This window comes from Topomyia yanbarensis, chromosome 2, assembly GCF_030247195.1.
Source record: "Topomyia yanbarensis strain Yona2022 chromosome 2, ASM3024719v1, whole genome shotgun sequence".
NCBI classification, from domain to species: Eukaryota; Metazoa; Arthropoda; class Insecta; order Diptera; family Culicidae; genus Topomyia; species Topomyia yanbarensis.
The window spans coordinates 152,816,850-152,834,377 of NC_080671.1; the positions used below are offsets into that span (position 1 = coordinate 152,816,850).

General features: G+C 36.9%; 1 protein-coding gene across 1 annotated transcript in view; it reads right to left on the reverse strand.

Moving 5' to 3' along the window:
* LOC131681786 (SPEG neighbor protein-like) overlaps nucleotides 1–17,528 on the reverse strand; it is a 386,072-nt gene that overhangs the window by 14,302 nt on the left and 354,242 nt on the right. Inside the window, exon 7 of the mRNA XM_058962819.1 lies at nucleotides 7,785–7,953. Coding sequence (XP_058818802.1) covers nucleotides 7,785–7,953 — 169 coding nt within the window. The remainder of the gene's footprint in view (nucleotides 1–7,784; nucleotides 7,954–17,528) is intronic.

Here is a 17,528-nt window from a genome sequence, read left to right on the forward strand (position 1 = left end):
CGGGAATAGATTGACTGATATATGAGAGTTTTTACGTTTTCGAGATCTGTTCATTTTTGCTTGTTTTTCAATATTGTACTATTGAAATACAACAACACTATAGCAATAAAACATAATTTCAGTTAATTCCGAATTGTTTAGTGATAACCAGACGGAAATCCGTTCATAAATAAGAAAGTTATTAGCGTTCAAAATAGTGACGCAAAAACGTGACATCGTTTGATTTTAGATTTTAGAATGACACCCTGCCCCAGATAGTGCAGTAAGACATTTTCAATGTCAAAAAAAAATATCACACTCTCCTCGAAAAAAAAATCACATTCATCAAAAACAAAAAATACGTGTCAAATATTTCTAGCTAAAGAATGCAAGAATCTGACATGGAATGACTCATATGTTATTAAAATAAACTAACAGTATCTGTTGTCGATAAATATTCGTGCATTCTACTTCAATTTAAGGCTCAAGTTACCTCAAGGCTTGGTAGTATGCGTAAGAAAAATTGTGTTCAGCTTTGCCACCAAATTATTCATTTAAACCTTTTCAAAACTCTAAAAGAAGAATATCAGTCGATTTATTAGATCATCAGGATTCAATTCATGCAAAATACCTGCTGGAAAAACCATCGGCTTAGCTGGATGGTGCTTTTGAAAAAGTGGCTGTGATTTTTTGTCACACTACCACGCCGAGCGGGGGTACGCAACACAACTGCGCAATGAAAAAACCACAGCCACTTTTTCAAAAGCACCATCCAGCTAAGCCGATGGTTTTTCCAGCAGGTATTTTGCATGAATTGAATCCTGATGATCTAATAAATCGACTGATATTCTTCTTTTAGAGTTTTAAAAAGGTTTATATGGATAATCCGGTGGCAAAGCTGAACACAAATTTTCCTACGCACACTACCAAGCGTTCAATTCTAACATATGCTTAAAAAAGGTAACTTGAACCTTAAAAACAAACAGTTTTAATTAACCTAGTGGTGCAATTGTGCCTTTCTCATTTCTTCAACCTATGATTCTATGGTTGGTTATATTCAATATAATTGTGCAAATGTATGTTACATTCTTAGTACACTTTGTACCTATATACATTGGATCGCCAACCATGAACTTGATGAGCTACATGTCGACGCTGAAACAATTGAAACGAAAAATATACTATTTAATTCGGTTAATCAGCATTAGTTCAATATTGTCTTTCTGGCTACAACCCTGTTGAAATCTAATATACTACCGCTGCACAGAGGAGTAACTAGAACAAATTCCTGGCCAATAACCAAAATAATTTTTTTGTGTATTTTTAGTTTCGTTATATATTTTTTACATACCTGGAAGCCTACTAAATAACGTGGTAAAATTAGGAACATGTCGAAAATTGTTTACGAATTTTTGCATGGATCCAAATTTTCGATATTTTAAGGGGTTTTTTTTAATAATTTTCATTAATATCCAGCAATACCGCTTTCTAGTGATGATGAGTGTATTAAATAAGACAATATTATTACAAACGTAGTTGAACACAACCATTTGTACAACTTAAACTTAAAATGAACTGAAAATAGTGGTGTTACTGTACATTGCACCAACTTTCAAAAAAACGTTTTTTAAAGATTTTATTCCAAACTTGAATGAAAAAAGTTATATTAAACGCCGAGATCCGGCAAAGTTTCTGAAGCAGAATTACAATACAATATTCCAGCTATCCAAAAAACATAAGAACTCTTCCGGACTTGTCCGATCCACAAATTCCAAGTGATTTGAAAATATTGATTTTTTTTCTAATTTGAAGTACACCGAAACACTGTAGGGTCAAATATGTATCCCCATGAAAACCTACACAGTCGTCGCTTTCTCTCTCCCTTTTTCACTGATCGTTTGTTTATGCAACTAGAAAAACAAATGTATTCACAAAGATTTCCTCGAAATTACCAGTATTCGAAAGGATATAGAAAATTGACCTTTGCACTGGTGTTCCAAAATCTAGTTATTGTCTATTTTTAGTTCATATTAAGGCACAATAACAGCAACAGCAGCAGGAAAATTTTTTGGCCAGGATTCGACCCCAGTTACTCCTCTGTGCGCTGTCAAAAACCTCTTCATTCCACCTAGTGGTGCAATTCTACCTTTCTAATGTGTCGATTTCATCAGTGGTATAGCCAGAAACACGGTTTGGTGCAGGTTCTGATGAAAATTGAAAAATTTTCAAAAATACTAGAATTTTATGTACTCTGATAAAATATTCAGTCTACAAACAAGAAAAATCAACATAGAACAGTTTCAAACCTGCATAGAAAACCTTCTTTTATAATCTGTTAATAAAGTCAAAGAATATGCACTTTTGGAGTTGAATAAATTTTCGAAAACAATAAGAGACTTTGTGGTTACAGCAAAATTGTCAGGAATGACATTTAAAACAACTTTGTTGAAGGTATGAATGCTCTATGTATGTAGCATATCGAGTTGTAAAACGTTATATTTATTCAGAACAATTTTTATTGTAAGCTTCAGAAACTTGTAGGTATTCTTTCAAAAATTGCCTAATATACTTCGATACCCCGAATACATGGAGCGTTTATATCTTCAACAAAGTTATTTGTAATAGTACTCTTGAAAACTTTCCTAAAGACATTAAGTCTCGATCTAAATTTGATTGAAAATGAAATTCTCCATAATTACTTTTAGTGGGATTTTTAGCCAAACTATTTCATTATTATATATACCAGGCCCGTGCGCAGAAAATTCTCAAGGGGAGGGTTTTGATTTTTTACACTTCTTATAAAAGAAAGGTATAGAACCTTTCAAACTTTGAAGGTTTTTGCTAAGTCCTGGAGAACCGAGTCCTGTGTACACCCAAAACAAACCCATGGGAGCGTTAATGCGTCTGTTTTTCTACTCCAAAAATCAAAATCCGTCAATAACGAAGCTAAAAGACCGACAGCGGCGAGGCAATCGAATTTATCACAGTAATCATGACTGTGAAGCTTTACATATACCATTTTACAATTCAACGAATTTGTGTTGGTATAGCACGGTTAGTAAAGAGGTGTTTTAGCGAATAAATGTTTGTTGGCTTTAATCTAGGAGTCTAATGGTCAGAGGTTTTTTTCAGCTCTCCAACCTTCGCGGTACCTGACCTGCTCAGATCTGCTGTAATCACCTGTTGAGACACAAAGCGATCCGAAGGTTTCGTTCACAATGATGTACATCTCTTTTTAACCACCTTCGCAGAGTTTTTAATCCTTCTTGGCGCCTAACGTTCCTATTTATCTGCTAACTGGTGCTAAGAGTTCCTCGACCGCGGAATTTCTCCCTATACCAATGGCAATTTTCGTGAGCCATTTAGCTGTCAGCCACTCCGACGGAGTGATCACCGGTAGCGAAATGTCTCCAGGCTACGATATGTTCTCCGACTTCGTGTTATTACTCTTGCTGATGAATCTTTGCTGTCTACTGGTCTACTTAAAACTGTTGTCAATATCGAAACATGTCAAAACGTGAGCCGATCTAGAGAAGCCAAAAAACTTGGCTTACATCCTTTTTCAGCCACCCTCGCAAGGTTTCTTCCTTGGTTTCTCAATCGAGTCTAGTTTGTAGAGTGACCGAACTCAAATGACATTTCATGTGGCAAAAATGAATCGCAGTATATTTTTTTTCCTGAGTAGGAAGTTAATAAACTTTTAAAAGTACTTCACAACCCTCATGGGAGGGGTTTGAACCCCTAAAACCCTGCCCTTGCGCACGGTCCTGATATGTATTGAAATTATGTGATACGACTAGTTATTTGATTTTCATGGTGAAATACTTAAAATTGAGAGAGCGACGGTGAAACTCCATAGGCGCCTCTCCAAAAACTTTCTTTTGCCACTGTACATCATAACTCAAAATTTAGTAGAGCAATCGTTTTGAAATTTTGCACAATTTTTCTTGAAAATATTTCAAAATTTTTTTTCTCAATTTTTGAATATTGGAAAAATAATAATAACAATAATAAGGGACGATCCATAAATGACGTAGCATTTTTTGAGTGATTTTTAACACCCCCCCCCCCTCCCCCATCGTAGCATTTCGTCACAAACCTCTAAATACCCCCCTGGTAATTACGTAGCTTGACGGTAATTCCCCCCCCCCCCTTGTCCCCGTAAAATAAAAAAAATAAAAAACGATGTTAGTTATTCCCCTTTAAAAAAGCTACGTAGCATGACATGACCCCCTACCCCCCTGTCGTCACACATCATCACAAAATACAATACTCCCCCCTCCCCCATATAATGCTACGTCATTTATGGATGATCCCTAAAACTATTTTGAAAAATGATAGGAGCATAATAATGGTATCAAAAGGTGTCGAAATGTCAAAGCGATTGGTGGTGCGAAATTTCAATTCCAGTTTCCTATTTCTGGGTGAATTTATCGAAACCAACATTGAGTTTCAACGCTTCTCTAATTCATTCACTTCCCAACTGACTGAAATTTCATGCAGAATCGAATGCTTGAGTGCAGAGGAAATATAAATTCATTCACCAACCAAAGCATTAATTTATTATTACGTGGACATTTTGAAGTCATAAGTTGGCATAAGTTACATTTTCGAGCATAAGTGAACTGCATAAACTATATCTGTTGTACTTTAGCTCGATAATCCCTCTCAGAGAGAGCATAGAAAAAAACCCGATTTGTGTCTGAAATCGTAAGTTTTTCAATGAAAAACCCCATGAGAGTGCTCAGAAACAGATTTCTGATTGTAAAATGATGGTTTTCATCCAATTGAAAACATTACATTTACATTTTTCTGACAGCGTAATGATGGTAAACAATTTTCCGAAAGCGGTGCATCATGGTGATCCTTATTCGGAAAGGGGTACATGGAACGAAAACGGTTGAAATCTCTGCCCTAATGAATATGCTAACACTCTCTGTATCGACAGCAGAGCCTTTTCTGCCTATTTGTTCAAGTAATAATCAGCAATCTTTCTTAATATCATTGCGTTGGCGCTGTGATGCACAAAGTTCACTTGGAATCATTATGTGATATAAAAAAATTATGGGAATGTCCAACTTATTTTTTTAAAAAAAAGTCTAGAACAATTAGTAGGCTAAGTGTTCTCATAAAAATATTAAATCATTCTACTGACTCTTAAAATTCTTTCTAATCGGGACTCGAACGAATGACAGGTTTTTTTATGAGTCTTGCATCAACAACCAAAGGCAATTGATTGAGAAAAGGCGAAAAACACATGTGATAAATGATACAAGAAAGATCTCTCTGTTAGGTGAATTGATTCGGGTTTTTGACATGCCAACTATGTTGTCTCTGCGATGAACGTATTCTGAGATAATCAAGTTTGTTTTAAAATTTTGGAGGAACCAATTGCCCAGTCATTTGGAACCACTGAAAGAACTCAATAAGTGCCACTCTAGTGACTATTGGTTGCGAGAAAGTGATTGTACAACATGGTGGACATTTTCTATATTATAATCCAGACGTCGAAAAAATGTCTAATTATTTTCTTTCAAATTCGAGGTGGAGTCGTTTCTATTTATGTTCCTTAGCACAAAAAGAAACGATTCCACCTAGATTGTAACCTAATTTCATGGCGCATGCTGTATTCTTTTTCAAAAAATTAATTCTTTTCGAATAGATGTTGATTAAAGGGCGAACACGAAATTATTGCGAAACATTCAACAGGGCATAACTTTTTTACCATTGGGTAAAAATCAACCAAATTTTGCACACTTTCTCATTGATGTGTATTGTTTACATGCTGTCAAACTCGAAGTCGTGTTTTTCGATTCAACGAAAATGGAGGTGAACCAACGCGAGTCGAGAGAACAAATTCTTTCCAAACACCTGGAATTTCCTGACCTGTCGCACCGGCAGTTGGGAAAAATGTTGAACATTCACCATTCAACCGTCTCCAGAGCAAGGATGCAAAATGCCTACCTTTTCTGCGGCTATATTTTTTCTGCCTACATTCTCATTTCTCTTTTGGTGCTGCTGTCGTTCGCTATTGCAGGACGCCCAGCGCTGTACGGCAGTCTGTAAGCAAAGCAGTAACATGACAAAGAAATACTGCCCCCAGTACAGCCACCATACGCGGGCGGTACAGCTTCTCTTTCCTTATTTTACACTTTTCAATATTTTTAATCTATTCAATATTTTCAATCAAAAACGACTACAATAAATCCGGTTCGTTTACGCCACGACCGGCATCATCGCTTTCGTGTGTGGGCCTCTCCCTTTGACTATGCAGAGAAAAATGTACAAAGCGAGAGAACAAACTTTACTACGCCACACTATCACCGAGCAGTCGGAGTACAGCAGCAAAACAAAAATGTATTCTACTGCTCTACAGGAAAATGAACTCGGTATGGCTACCGTTCTGGCATGAGCTGTAGTGATGCGTCGCTGTAGCGGGCTGTACGGCTTGTGCAAATGTAAATATACCGAAAAAATGTAGTTTACCAGTACCTTTGGCATCCCTGCTCCAGAGTGTTGAAGCGGTTCCAGGAGCGGTTGACGTTGGACCACGGCAAAGGAGCTGGAAGAAAACCGGGACCAGAGAACAAAAAGACGGAGGGAAAGGTGAAGCGGATGATTAAAGCAAATCCCAATGTCTCAAGCCGCGATTTGGCTAAAAAGATCGGCGTGTTGCAGAGCTACGTCCAGAATGCATAGAAGAGAGCTGGACTACATACATACAAGGTACAGAACTTCCCAAACCGCGATGAGCGGTTACAAACGACGGCTAAAACTCGGGCACGGAAGCTCTACGAGAAGATGCTGACAAAATATGGCTGCTGTGTGATGGACGACGAAACGTATATAAAAGCCGATTTTAAGCAAATTCCGGGGTTGGAGTTTTTCACCGGCAAGAGCAAGTTCTATGTGGACGACAAATTTAAGAAGAAGAAAATGTCGATGTTCGCCTCCAAATATCTCATTTGGCAGGCCATCTGCTCTTGCGGACTGAGGAGTGAGCCTTTCGTGACAAAGGGCACAGTAAATGGCGAGATCTACAAATTTGAGTGCCTCGAGAAGCGCCTTTTGCCGTTCTTGCAGCAGCACAACGAAGCTCCGCTATTTTGGTCAGATTTGGCATCATGCCACTATTCTAAAAGTGTCCTGGAGTGCTATGAAGCCAATTCTGTCCATTTTGTTCCAAAGGACATGAATTCGCCAAACTGTCCGGAGCTGCGCCCGGTGGAGCAGTACTGGGCAATGATGAAGCGGGAACTTCGGAAGAGCAAGAAGACAGTTAAAGACGGGAAGGACATGTTAAGAAAATGGAGAAAAAAAACTGAGAAACTGGTACCGGATGACACTGTAAAGACTTTGATGGAGGGCATCAAGCGAAAATGCGTTCAATTTTACACTCAAGGCTCCAACGATTAACTTTTCTTTTGATTTTTGAAGTAAATATATGTATAAAACTACCCTAAAATTTTGGTTTGATTTTAAACATTATAAGAAAATTGGCATGACATTTTCGGTGTCGCAATAATTTCGTGTTCGTCCTTTACACTGTCACATCAACTTTCGTCGATATGCTTTCAGGTGCTACTTTTCAGTAACAAATTCTCCAAAAATATTCCACTCATTATAGATAGGTTGGATGCCTAACTAGTCCAAGAAAATCTCAAAAGAAACAGGAGAAAAGCATTTTGTTGTAAAAATCACACCCGCTCTGGACTACAAGCTCAAAAAGCAGGTCACCGCGGGAAACCATGAGCATATGTTTCCTCACCTTTCCGCTGGCAGCTGGAACCCATTATGTGACTTACCGTTGAGCACGTGAACGTTCACCGTGATCGGATTGGCCGTCGAGGGCGAGCACGTATATTTGCCCGAGTCGGTAGTTCTTGCTCGCTGTATCAGCAGATACGAGGTCGTGATGTCACCCTTCTCCGTGATTACCGAGACACCGCCACGTGCCGAGTCGTAGTTGATTTCCTAGGAAAAAGAAAACAAACGAGAAAATATCGTCAGCAGACATCAACAGACGCAAACGAGTAAATAATTTCGGTTCGAAAGTAGATATAATTTGAAGAGGTACTTTTCCCAAACACAACACAGTTTCTCAGTCAGTAGCTACGTTTGAAAAAAAGAAATCGAGGGGGCGTCACAGTCTAAGAAAATTTTCCATCGGATAGCGGGGTTTCCTGCCGCCAGTCTGCTTGAATGGGTATCGCTATGGCTGCTGGGGTTGTGACATGGCAAAAAGCGTGATACGGTTGATTTCTTACTAAAGCTTCGAAATTAGATTTGGATTAGGCGAATATTGAACGCCTCGGTGACTCCGCCGCAAATGTATCAGAAAACCATTCGTTTTCGTTTTGGCTTACGAGATTAAATACTGTGGAGGTGGTTTTTGGTCTGGCCTTGGCATCGTTAGAGTTGATGTTTAAGTTTGTTTAAATTTTTGGAGATTTTGTTTTCTATAGTATAAATCAATTTAATTTATTTACCATCTTTCGTGAAATTTGTGATTAAACCTAGCATAGCAGAAACGATTCCGATCGTTTGATGTAAAGAAATATGTTTTCTTGGCAGTTTGGTTCATTGCACATCAGTTCATACAAGTCTTTAACATAAATAATAAAGTAATTGTTGCACTGTTTAGTTAATCTCGTAGATTGTGATTTTATTTCGGAAAGATTTCAAGTTTCATCAAGATTTGATTGACAGCACTACAAACATAGTTTATGTACTCGGTTACGAATCGTGACTTACGATACAACCGTCATTTTTAATTTGATGGTGAGTCGATAATTAAGGCGATACTTCACATTGATTTGTAATAGTTATGAGAATGAAACCAAAATTTTACGATAGTAGCATTTACGGTATATATATATATTTTTTCAGTTTACACATGTTGGTTATATTTTAGGTTGAATTTGAGTGATTTCTCGATATTTGCGCTTGACGCCCTCCATTAGAGCTTATGCAGTCATTTCCGACACGTTTTCTCTGTTTTTTCCACTGACAACTTTTCGTCCTTTGTCTCTATTCAGATATTCTAAAGTTCGCGTTTCGTTATGGCACAAAAGGTTTCTATCAGACAGAGCTTACAACAGTTTCGTGAGGTCATATCGTTTGGCACAAAATCCTCAAAATTAGCCACATAGCACTCCTTCACGTTTTTGCAGTTGTGGCAAATCGGGCCAACAGAATGGATTTGATCGCGCTGTCTCGAGAACGTGAAAAGCCATTCTGGAGAGACTGAGTTTTGTAAATCTCACTGTTTATGGTGGCTTTGATCGCGAATGGTTCATTAAGTTTGCCAAGGTGCATACGGCCTGCTGAATTAGATACTTTGAAGGGAATTTCGATAGCGTTTACGGCAAACTTGTTCTTTAATGTGGAATATGATGAACATGATTTTTAACAAAAATTCAAACGTAGCCATGTCAGGATATGTTACAAATTTTTATTTCCGAAAATACAATTCCTACGTTCACTTCAAATGCTGGTCGCTCTTTTGATTTTGTTCGATTTCAGTACAATTAGTGTCATTTTGAAGGGAAATAAAATAATATGGTTTGCGTTTGTAATATATTTGCCAAATTTGCTACGAACTATTATAGTTGATCAGTAGATTTCATACGCATCAGACGCAAAAGTTTCTCTGCTGGTTTAAATCTGAAAAATCAGTGCGCAGACAATAGTTATTGGTCTGATCACTTTAAACACTATGCTATATTTCACCCTAAGGAGGAAAATTTGGTAAAAACCAGTCTTTGTACAGGAGGGCACAAATCCTTATTTCATACTATGTTGCCGGCTTCCGGCGCTAATCTATTCCGACAATAAGTTAGTGTCGGTTTCTGATGAGGCGAAGCCGAAACGCAACATAGTATGAAATAAGGATTTGTGCCCTCCTGTACAAAGACTGGTTTTTACCAACGAAATTTTCACCCTAGTGAGAAATTTTGGTTTTTACCAAATTTTCCTCCTTAGGGTGAAATATAGCATAGCACTTTCGCATAGGCCTGCTAAGCCAAGACAAGTTTCGGCTTCACTGTGTCTCATAGGCATAAACAGAACTTCTGCTCGAACGGGACATCACGTTTGATCAGTCGTTCGATTGAAACACATAGTGTGTTTTAGTTTTAAGGGATTTGCGTCAAGCCGGCGCTAATCTATTCCGACAGTAAGTTAGTGTCGGTTTCTGATGAGGCGAAGCCGAAACGCAACATAGTATGACACTTTAAATAATAAACGGAACCCTCAATAGCTTTCTCAGTGGCATAAAAAATGAAGACATCCAAGAAGAACACGTTGGTTTTCGAATCCCCGATTGACGCTCCAGGACCATCTTTAACCGACACGAGTCGCTTTGTGAAAAATATAAACGCGGATCCAGCAACAATGGACATATGCTACCGGAACGCTGATGATAGATGCTTCAAATTAGCTGAAGCATTCAGCGAAGGGACCGTTCATAAACCACGTAGACCGAAATTTGAGAATTTTCAACCGCCCCCCCCCCCCTAGCAGACCTTAGTGGACTTTTACCAACCCCCCCCCCCCTTTACGCCAAAAGTCTACGTAGGCTTTTAATTTTTTTTTTCGCAGGAAATGTGAAATTATCAAGAAGCACATTATAATGTTCAATTAAAAATTAGCGTTGTGATTAGGGTTCGCAGTACCGACCCTTTTTGGCGAGAACCGGTACTACGGTACTGAAGCCCTCAGTACCGGTAGTACCGGTACTCGAATATTTTTTTTTTAAATTCGAAAAAAGCTTCAAACTGAAATTGAATGCTCAAACTGATGATCTTATTCTCAGATGATTGATTTGTGCTGATCAAAAAACATGTTTATTGCTTTAATTGCTTCGGAATGGCAAGACTCATTTTACAGAAGATATTTTTCGTATAGGGCACCTTCTTTTATTTCGAAATCTAGGCCACTTTTAAACCATTAACTGCTAAGTGGTGCGACTTTCGTCGACTTGAACAGATGGTAAATGTATGAAACCCTATTAACAACAGTAAATCAAAGCGAAAATGGCAGTAAATCCGAGCAGGTTAATCGCATTTTCTCTCTTGCTTTTCTGAAAATTGGTTTCGACCTTTATGTCGTTTGCCTACTATTCTCTAATGCATATCAAGGCTCCTTGCTTTCCTGTAAACTATGGAGTTTTGCTGAATTTTCTGATCACTAATAATTACACATCGCCCCATTTGAAGCAGTTCACCAAGTCTAAAACTGTTAGCTACTAAATCGCTGTTCGTTCTTTTATAGATAAAGGTTTAAGAGCATTCCAAATACAGACGTAGTCCATAGACCATAGTCTTATTACGCGCCACCCAGTGAATAATGGAAACCAATAAGAATGTCGCTAATAAAACTTTAACTTCTATAATTATTATGATGATGGCCCCACCTCATTCCCACACAAAGGTGTTATCTCGAAGATTTATCTAGAAGGCAAATTAATATAATTAAACGTTATCTTGCAGACCGATATTTTGAAACAGATCCCCCTACAGAGTTAACATATTTGTCATAAAAAATTGTATAGTACCGAAAATACCGGTACTGGCTTTTGTTCAGTACCGGTATTACGGTACCAAAAATGGGTCGGTATTCCCGGGATTTTCGGTACCGGTATTACCGGTAGGGTAGAAGTATTATTCTTCGCCCCCTCCCTAATTTTCGCCCCCCTTGTAGAACAATTACAAATAATTCTATCTGCTTTACGATCTGGACCTCCGCTTTCGACTATTATTGAAAAACAAACTAAGACGAATAAAATGTGCAAACTGCCCTAATTTAAACAAAAATATTTCATAACGTACTTTTAATCGTAAATAAAGTAATACCTGTAGACCACATATTTTCCTGAAAACTAAAAATGGTGATAATTTTTTATCGCGGGGAAAGTTATATAAATTTTATGAGTAAACGTTAGAATTTTCGATAGTAATGTTTTTGAGCATTGCAGGAATACATGTCAACGCACATCCGCGATTATTACCTTCATTTAATTAAGTTTGAACAATTTTAAAAGGTGGCGAAAATTAACGCAAGATGAAACTCAATTTTAATCTTCGCCCCTGGCGAAATCCCATATAGCGTTCTTTTCATCGTGTGAGTTTCTATCTTCGCCCCGTTCCACAGTTGTCCCAAAGTAGACTATTGATTGTAGCTATGTGATGTCTTTGAGGAAATTTCTCCGATCCTTCTTTCAATCACATCGGATCGTTGACTAATCTCCTTAATAGTGAGTTACGAAATTTATTTTCTTCAATAATTTAGATAGAAAAATACTCACTTCAATAAAGTTGCAGAAAAACTTACCAGGAAGATTTCTTTCGGAAACTTTTAGTTTTTGAGATACAGGGATATGTTTGTGAAAGACCCTCAAAAACAGTTTTTTCACCACAGCTTCTATTATGGAGCTTCAAGCGATTTTTGATGTTCTAGAAAGTAATATAGACGGCTGAAATAGACAAATTTCTAAAATATCATAACCTGTTTTCGCTTCGCTTTTCGCTATTTACAGAGCTATTCACTCTTTCTAAAGTCAACATCTCTAAACCGAGTAAAAACTACTTGGTAACTAAATGACAGTACCTTTTTTATACTGGAAAAATAAGAGCGCCCCAAGTCTGTTCTCTACCTATTCAGTTGCAGTGAAGACAGTCAGATTCTGCAATTTATCTTTGAATCCCGCGCAGTTGTTTTCGATTTCTAAAATATGTTATTAACAATTCAATTAAACTATATAAAAAAAAATTAGAAAACCTTTTACAAACGTAATGTTTGGTGTTTTACGAATGTATATTCATGATATTCGGATTCTAAACAGCACCGAGCAGGTTTATAGGTTTTCTCTGTAAGGAAGACAAAACCTATCAAAATACAACCTCTCATTTTTTCATAGTTTATAGAGAAACAAGCCAAAAATTAATTCGTTTGGAAAGCCTTATTGAAAACAAATACAACGGAGTTTCTGTCAGTGATTGAGGGGTTATATATTGAGGTGCAGGACGCAAGGAAAAAAACTGAAATTTTATGATGGTATGTAGCCATATTTATATCGAATACTTAATATACGTCTAGCGTAGTACAATGTCTATTTTGCAAAACCCACTTGTGAACATGAATAAATATTAATAGGGTGGGTGCTCATATATTTGAGGTGCACCAATAGTTTCAGTAGTGGGTTATACGCCTAACTGAGGTACCAACCATCAACAAATATTTTTTTATCGATTCATCGCACTAAAATCGCACAATAAAACTGGTATCCTTGAAATTTGCTCAAAAAACTTTTAAAAAATTGATGTTCTTTGAATTTTGAATAGGTGCTCCCTTGCACCTATAGTTGACATAGTGTACCTATAGTTGCGAGTCCCATAAGACAACAATAGGCCCAGATATTAGCGATTACACCACTATTGGTACATGTGTTCCTATAGTGGTACAAGCGTTTTTGAATACATAAATTGGTTACTAAACAATCTTTATATTTTTCCTATGAAGTAGGGATTGAAAGCTTTCGTTTAATGTATTAACATTGCCAATAGGTCTATTCATCGATTTTTAGCAAAAGTTTTCCTTGAGTATTCGATTATTGGTACATCCACCCTAATTGTCGAAATTATAACCATTTCCACAAAAGCGCGTTTTCTCTAAGAGATTTGCCGTGACTACGATTGTTGTATAACAGCTCAATTGAAAACATAAAAACAAAAAAACTCATAAGTACAGGCACTTGTGGTGTCCTTGAACAATGCATTGTAATTTTTTATTTTTGCGAACGGGGACGATTTTTCCAAAAAATCCACTATTTTTCTATTATCACTGAGATATTTTTTAAGAAATTCATAACATTGATATGAAAATTTTGACGAAAAAATGGAATCATTCAAGGGCACGACAGTTAAATTACAAACAATTTAAAAAAAGAAATTTGACATCGGTTGAAAACATTTTCGGCAATCGTAGTCACAGCAAAGACATTTTTGGAAAAACATGATTTCGAGATAATCACGTGCAAAGTTTCTAGTATATACCCGGGACCTCATTAGGGAATAGTGAAATACGCTATAATGTTGGTTCTACTGCTTGGATATTTATAATAATTTGGAAAAACATTCTTAAGAACTTATACTGTCGCTCTACGTATAATTGTCTCATGTGTATTGGGTATTCCATTGCACATGGAGTAGTTTTGCGTATAACGATAAGAAAGACAAAAGAATAGTTATTGTTTCGATTTTTGTATCTACACATATATCCTTTTAATTTAAGTGAACATCTGTAGTCATTTTGGGCATATTCGAAATATTTGAAAGAAATTGAAATTGTTGCTCCAAGCCAACTACCAAAAAATATATCTGTTTCATTCATGATTTACATAAAGAATGTCAGTTGATAATTCCAAAATGATTTTTAAAACACATTCTTGACATATTAATTTATGTATCCATTGCATCTGCTGCAAAACCGGAAGCAAATAAATTTTTAATCCTGTGCAGTTACGAAAATGTAGTGAGAAGCCTTGGGGTGTCTTGATTTTTCTAGCATTTAGAGTATTTTTCTAGTAATGCTATTTAGTTAACGAATGGTTTGTTCGTTTTTGCACGTTGCTATTCTCGTTCATTGGCGCGTACATCGTATTCCTTGTTCGCGCGAAATATCGAGAACACTCTTATGGCGTTTTCGTTTTTTCTTGGTGCTACACCAGTGTATTGCAAAGAAAAAGATAGACTGATTACACCCAAGTTTGAATGAGTGTAGCACCGACTACACCGGTGTAGTGCACTGTCAAAAACGAATATGCCATTATTAGTCCATGCTCTTCGTGCATCCACACTCGCGTGTGCTCTTCAACGCATTTCACGCTTGCGAGATAACAAATCACACGAGACTTTGCGAGAAAAACTTCCTGGATATGCCCTACATACTAGATGAAAGCTTGGGTTTCTCGCGAGCATTCCCGCTCCAGATTTTGCTTCATCCGGGCGCGAACGATGAAGAGCGCTAGGCATGCTCTGCTCATGATCGCAAATCAGTCCAATAAAGATAAGAAATCCCATAGAAGACGGGACAATTATGCGATCATGGGCAGTGCTATTCGTACACGCTAGCGAACGAACGGACTTGGAGTGCTTCTCGCTCGTTTCGCAACACAACACAACATAACAAGACTATAAATACAAGAGCTTGTAAGTTAACGTATTATTTGTTTGATAGTTTTTGAAAATATAATCTGGATTTGTCTTATCTTTTCACTATTACCAATTCTGTGATATTGTAGCATGATAGAAGTCGTGAAATTGTACGTGGGCGCACGGGGGCGAAGAATAGAGCAAGAGGGGGGCGAAGATTAAATTTAGGGGGACGAAAATTGAAACACATCTTGATTTAGAATATTGTTATTTTTTCGTTAATTTAATGTTTTAAATCACTTTTATTCAGGATTATTGGATACTATATGATACGTGATGAGAATGATAAAATAAAATTAGTTAGAGCAATTCAAAATTGTTGAAATTTAAAGTTTTTCCGCAAACAAATGTTTTAGGGGGGCGAATTATAGTACATTTACCTAACCACAACCCTAGTTGTGATTTATTTCAAACTTTTTAAATATTAAAGAAAGGTTTTTTACATTGGTTTTTTGTCTATGATTGATCAAATCAATTAATACCAATTCAAGGTGCTTTCCAACGTTTGTGTAGTGGAAAACTTCTTTTCAAGGTTAGTCAAATATATATATGTAAAAAGATATATTGCTATAACTAGCTTAAATTTTGGCCGAAGTGCGACCTACACAACCAATGCAGAATTGCTGAACACTTTTGGAGCCTTACTTGTGCATTCAAAATTGTTAAATTATAAGAAACAATTACAAAATAATACTGTCGATGTGTACTATCATCTAGACTAAAATGATAAACCAAATATGCACACAAATTTCACTTTTCGTGAAAAAATTTCAATATTTCTAAGATAATAAGATAAACTAAATTGCCTTATTTGATTAAGGGAACGAAGCTATTTAAATCTTTCCAAAAATATTTATTTTTCTTACGTAATTAATAGCCGTATCACCTAAGAGTATTATCGCAAAGTATCAAAGTTTAATTCCGAATATTTTCGAAGATAAATATAGTAGAGCCGGTTTGCACGGAGTTGCGTAGGGTCAAGACGTAAAATTTAACGGGTGCTTAAAGATGTTGAAATCAGTATAAATGATTGCAAGAGAAACTGATTAACTCGAGTAAACACTTTGTTGTAGAAGTTTAACTACACTACTGCTTTAACCACCGAAATCAATAAAAAAATCCACTTTTTGTTAAAAATCGGGTGTTTTGTTGTTACAATGCTTAACTTTGACCATTTTTTAACTTTTTATGGTTCATGCATTTAATGGCCCATGCATGTCTGCTAACTAGTGGTGTATCACTATATCAAAATATACGCAAGAAACAACACCATGTGAGGTTGTCAAAAAAAATCTTGGTTTCTGGGTTGAGTGGTCGCTTAACGAGTAGTTACTTCAATAGTGTACTAGCTTTGAAGTGTCTGCATAAATACTGAATAGACCGATATATAATTAGTAATACGAGAATAACAAAAAGTAAAAGTCTACGTAGACTTTTTCAAAGACCCCTCTCCCCCCTCGTAGACAAACGTAGACTTTTGCCAGACCCCCCGTCCCCCTTATGAGTCTACGTGGTTTATGAACGGCCCCGAAGCTAGAATACGAAATTCGGCTATCCACACTTTCCGGTATGGTGATGACCAAAGTTAAGATGTCCGTCGCAAAAGCAATCTACAAATTTATTCATATTTTTAATCTGCCATGTGGGTCTGGGTTCAGTAGAAGTCGTTGAGATCCTAATTTCTATCTCTTTCCGTCGAAAAGTTAGCGTTGGCGCCCTCTATGCGGTCATAGGTGGAACTAAAATTTTCTAACCAAAATTTTACTCGTATTATCTGCTATAATTCTTCTGAAAATGCTCTTTAGCCAAACCTAACCATTATTTCACAAAAATGGTTAGCTCGTTGGAATCAAGTACTGATACACAACCATGCACTGCTAGGCCCCATGCAAAACTGACTCAGACATCACTTCGTTAAAAGTTCAATAACTTCTTTTATCACAGCCGGATTGACCAGTAGTCTTCGACAAAGTTGTAGACAATTAAATTATCTCACTCATTTTTACTTATAGTGATATTACAATGCATACACTGCCACCTGGCGGTAAAAATGCGAGATAGTGGAAAAACCTCTCCATATAAATTGTCGAAAAATCCCATACAAACTTCCGGCACGTTGATCCGGTAGCTAGACTTGTCCGATTTGCTTCAAATTTGGAGCAAATGCTCCTGGTGGGACTAGGAATCGAGTTAGGGTTGGGCCGATTGAGTTTTCAAAAAATAATTATTTTCCTGGGCAGCCTAATGTACACAGAATCAAGAAATGTAAATGTTCAAAACTTGGTTGGAATTGGATTACGAAACAAAAAGATACAAAGTCGATTATACAACACCAGA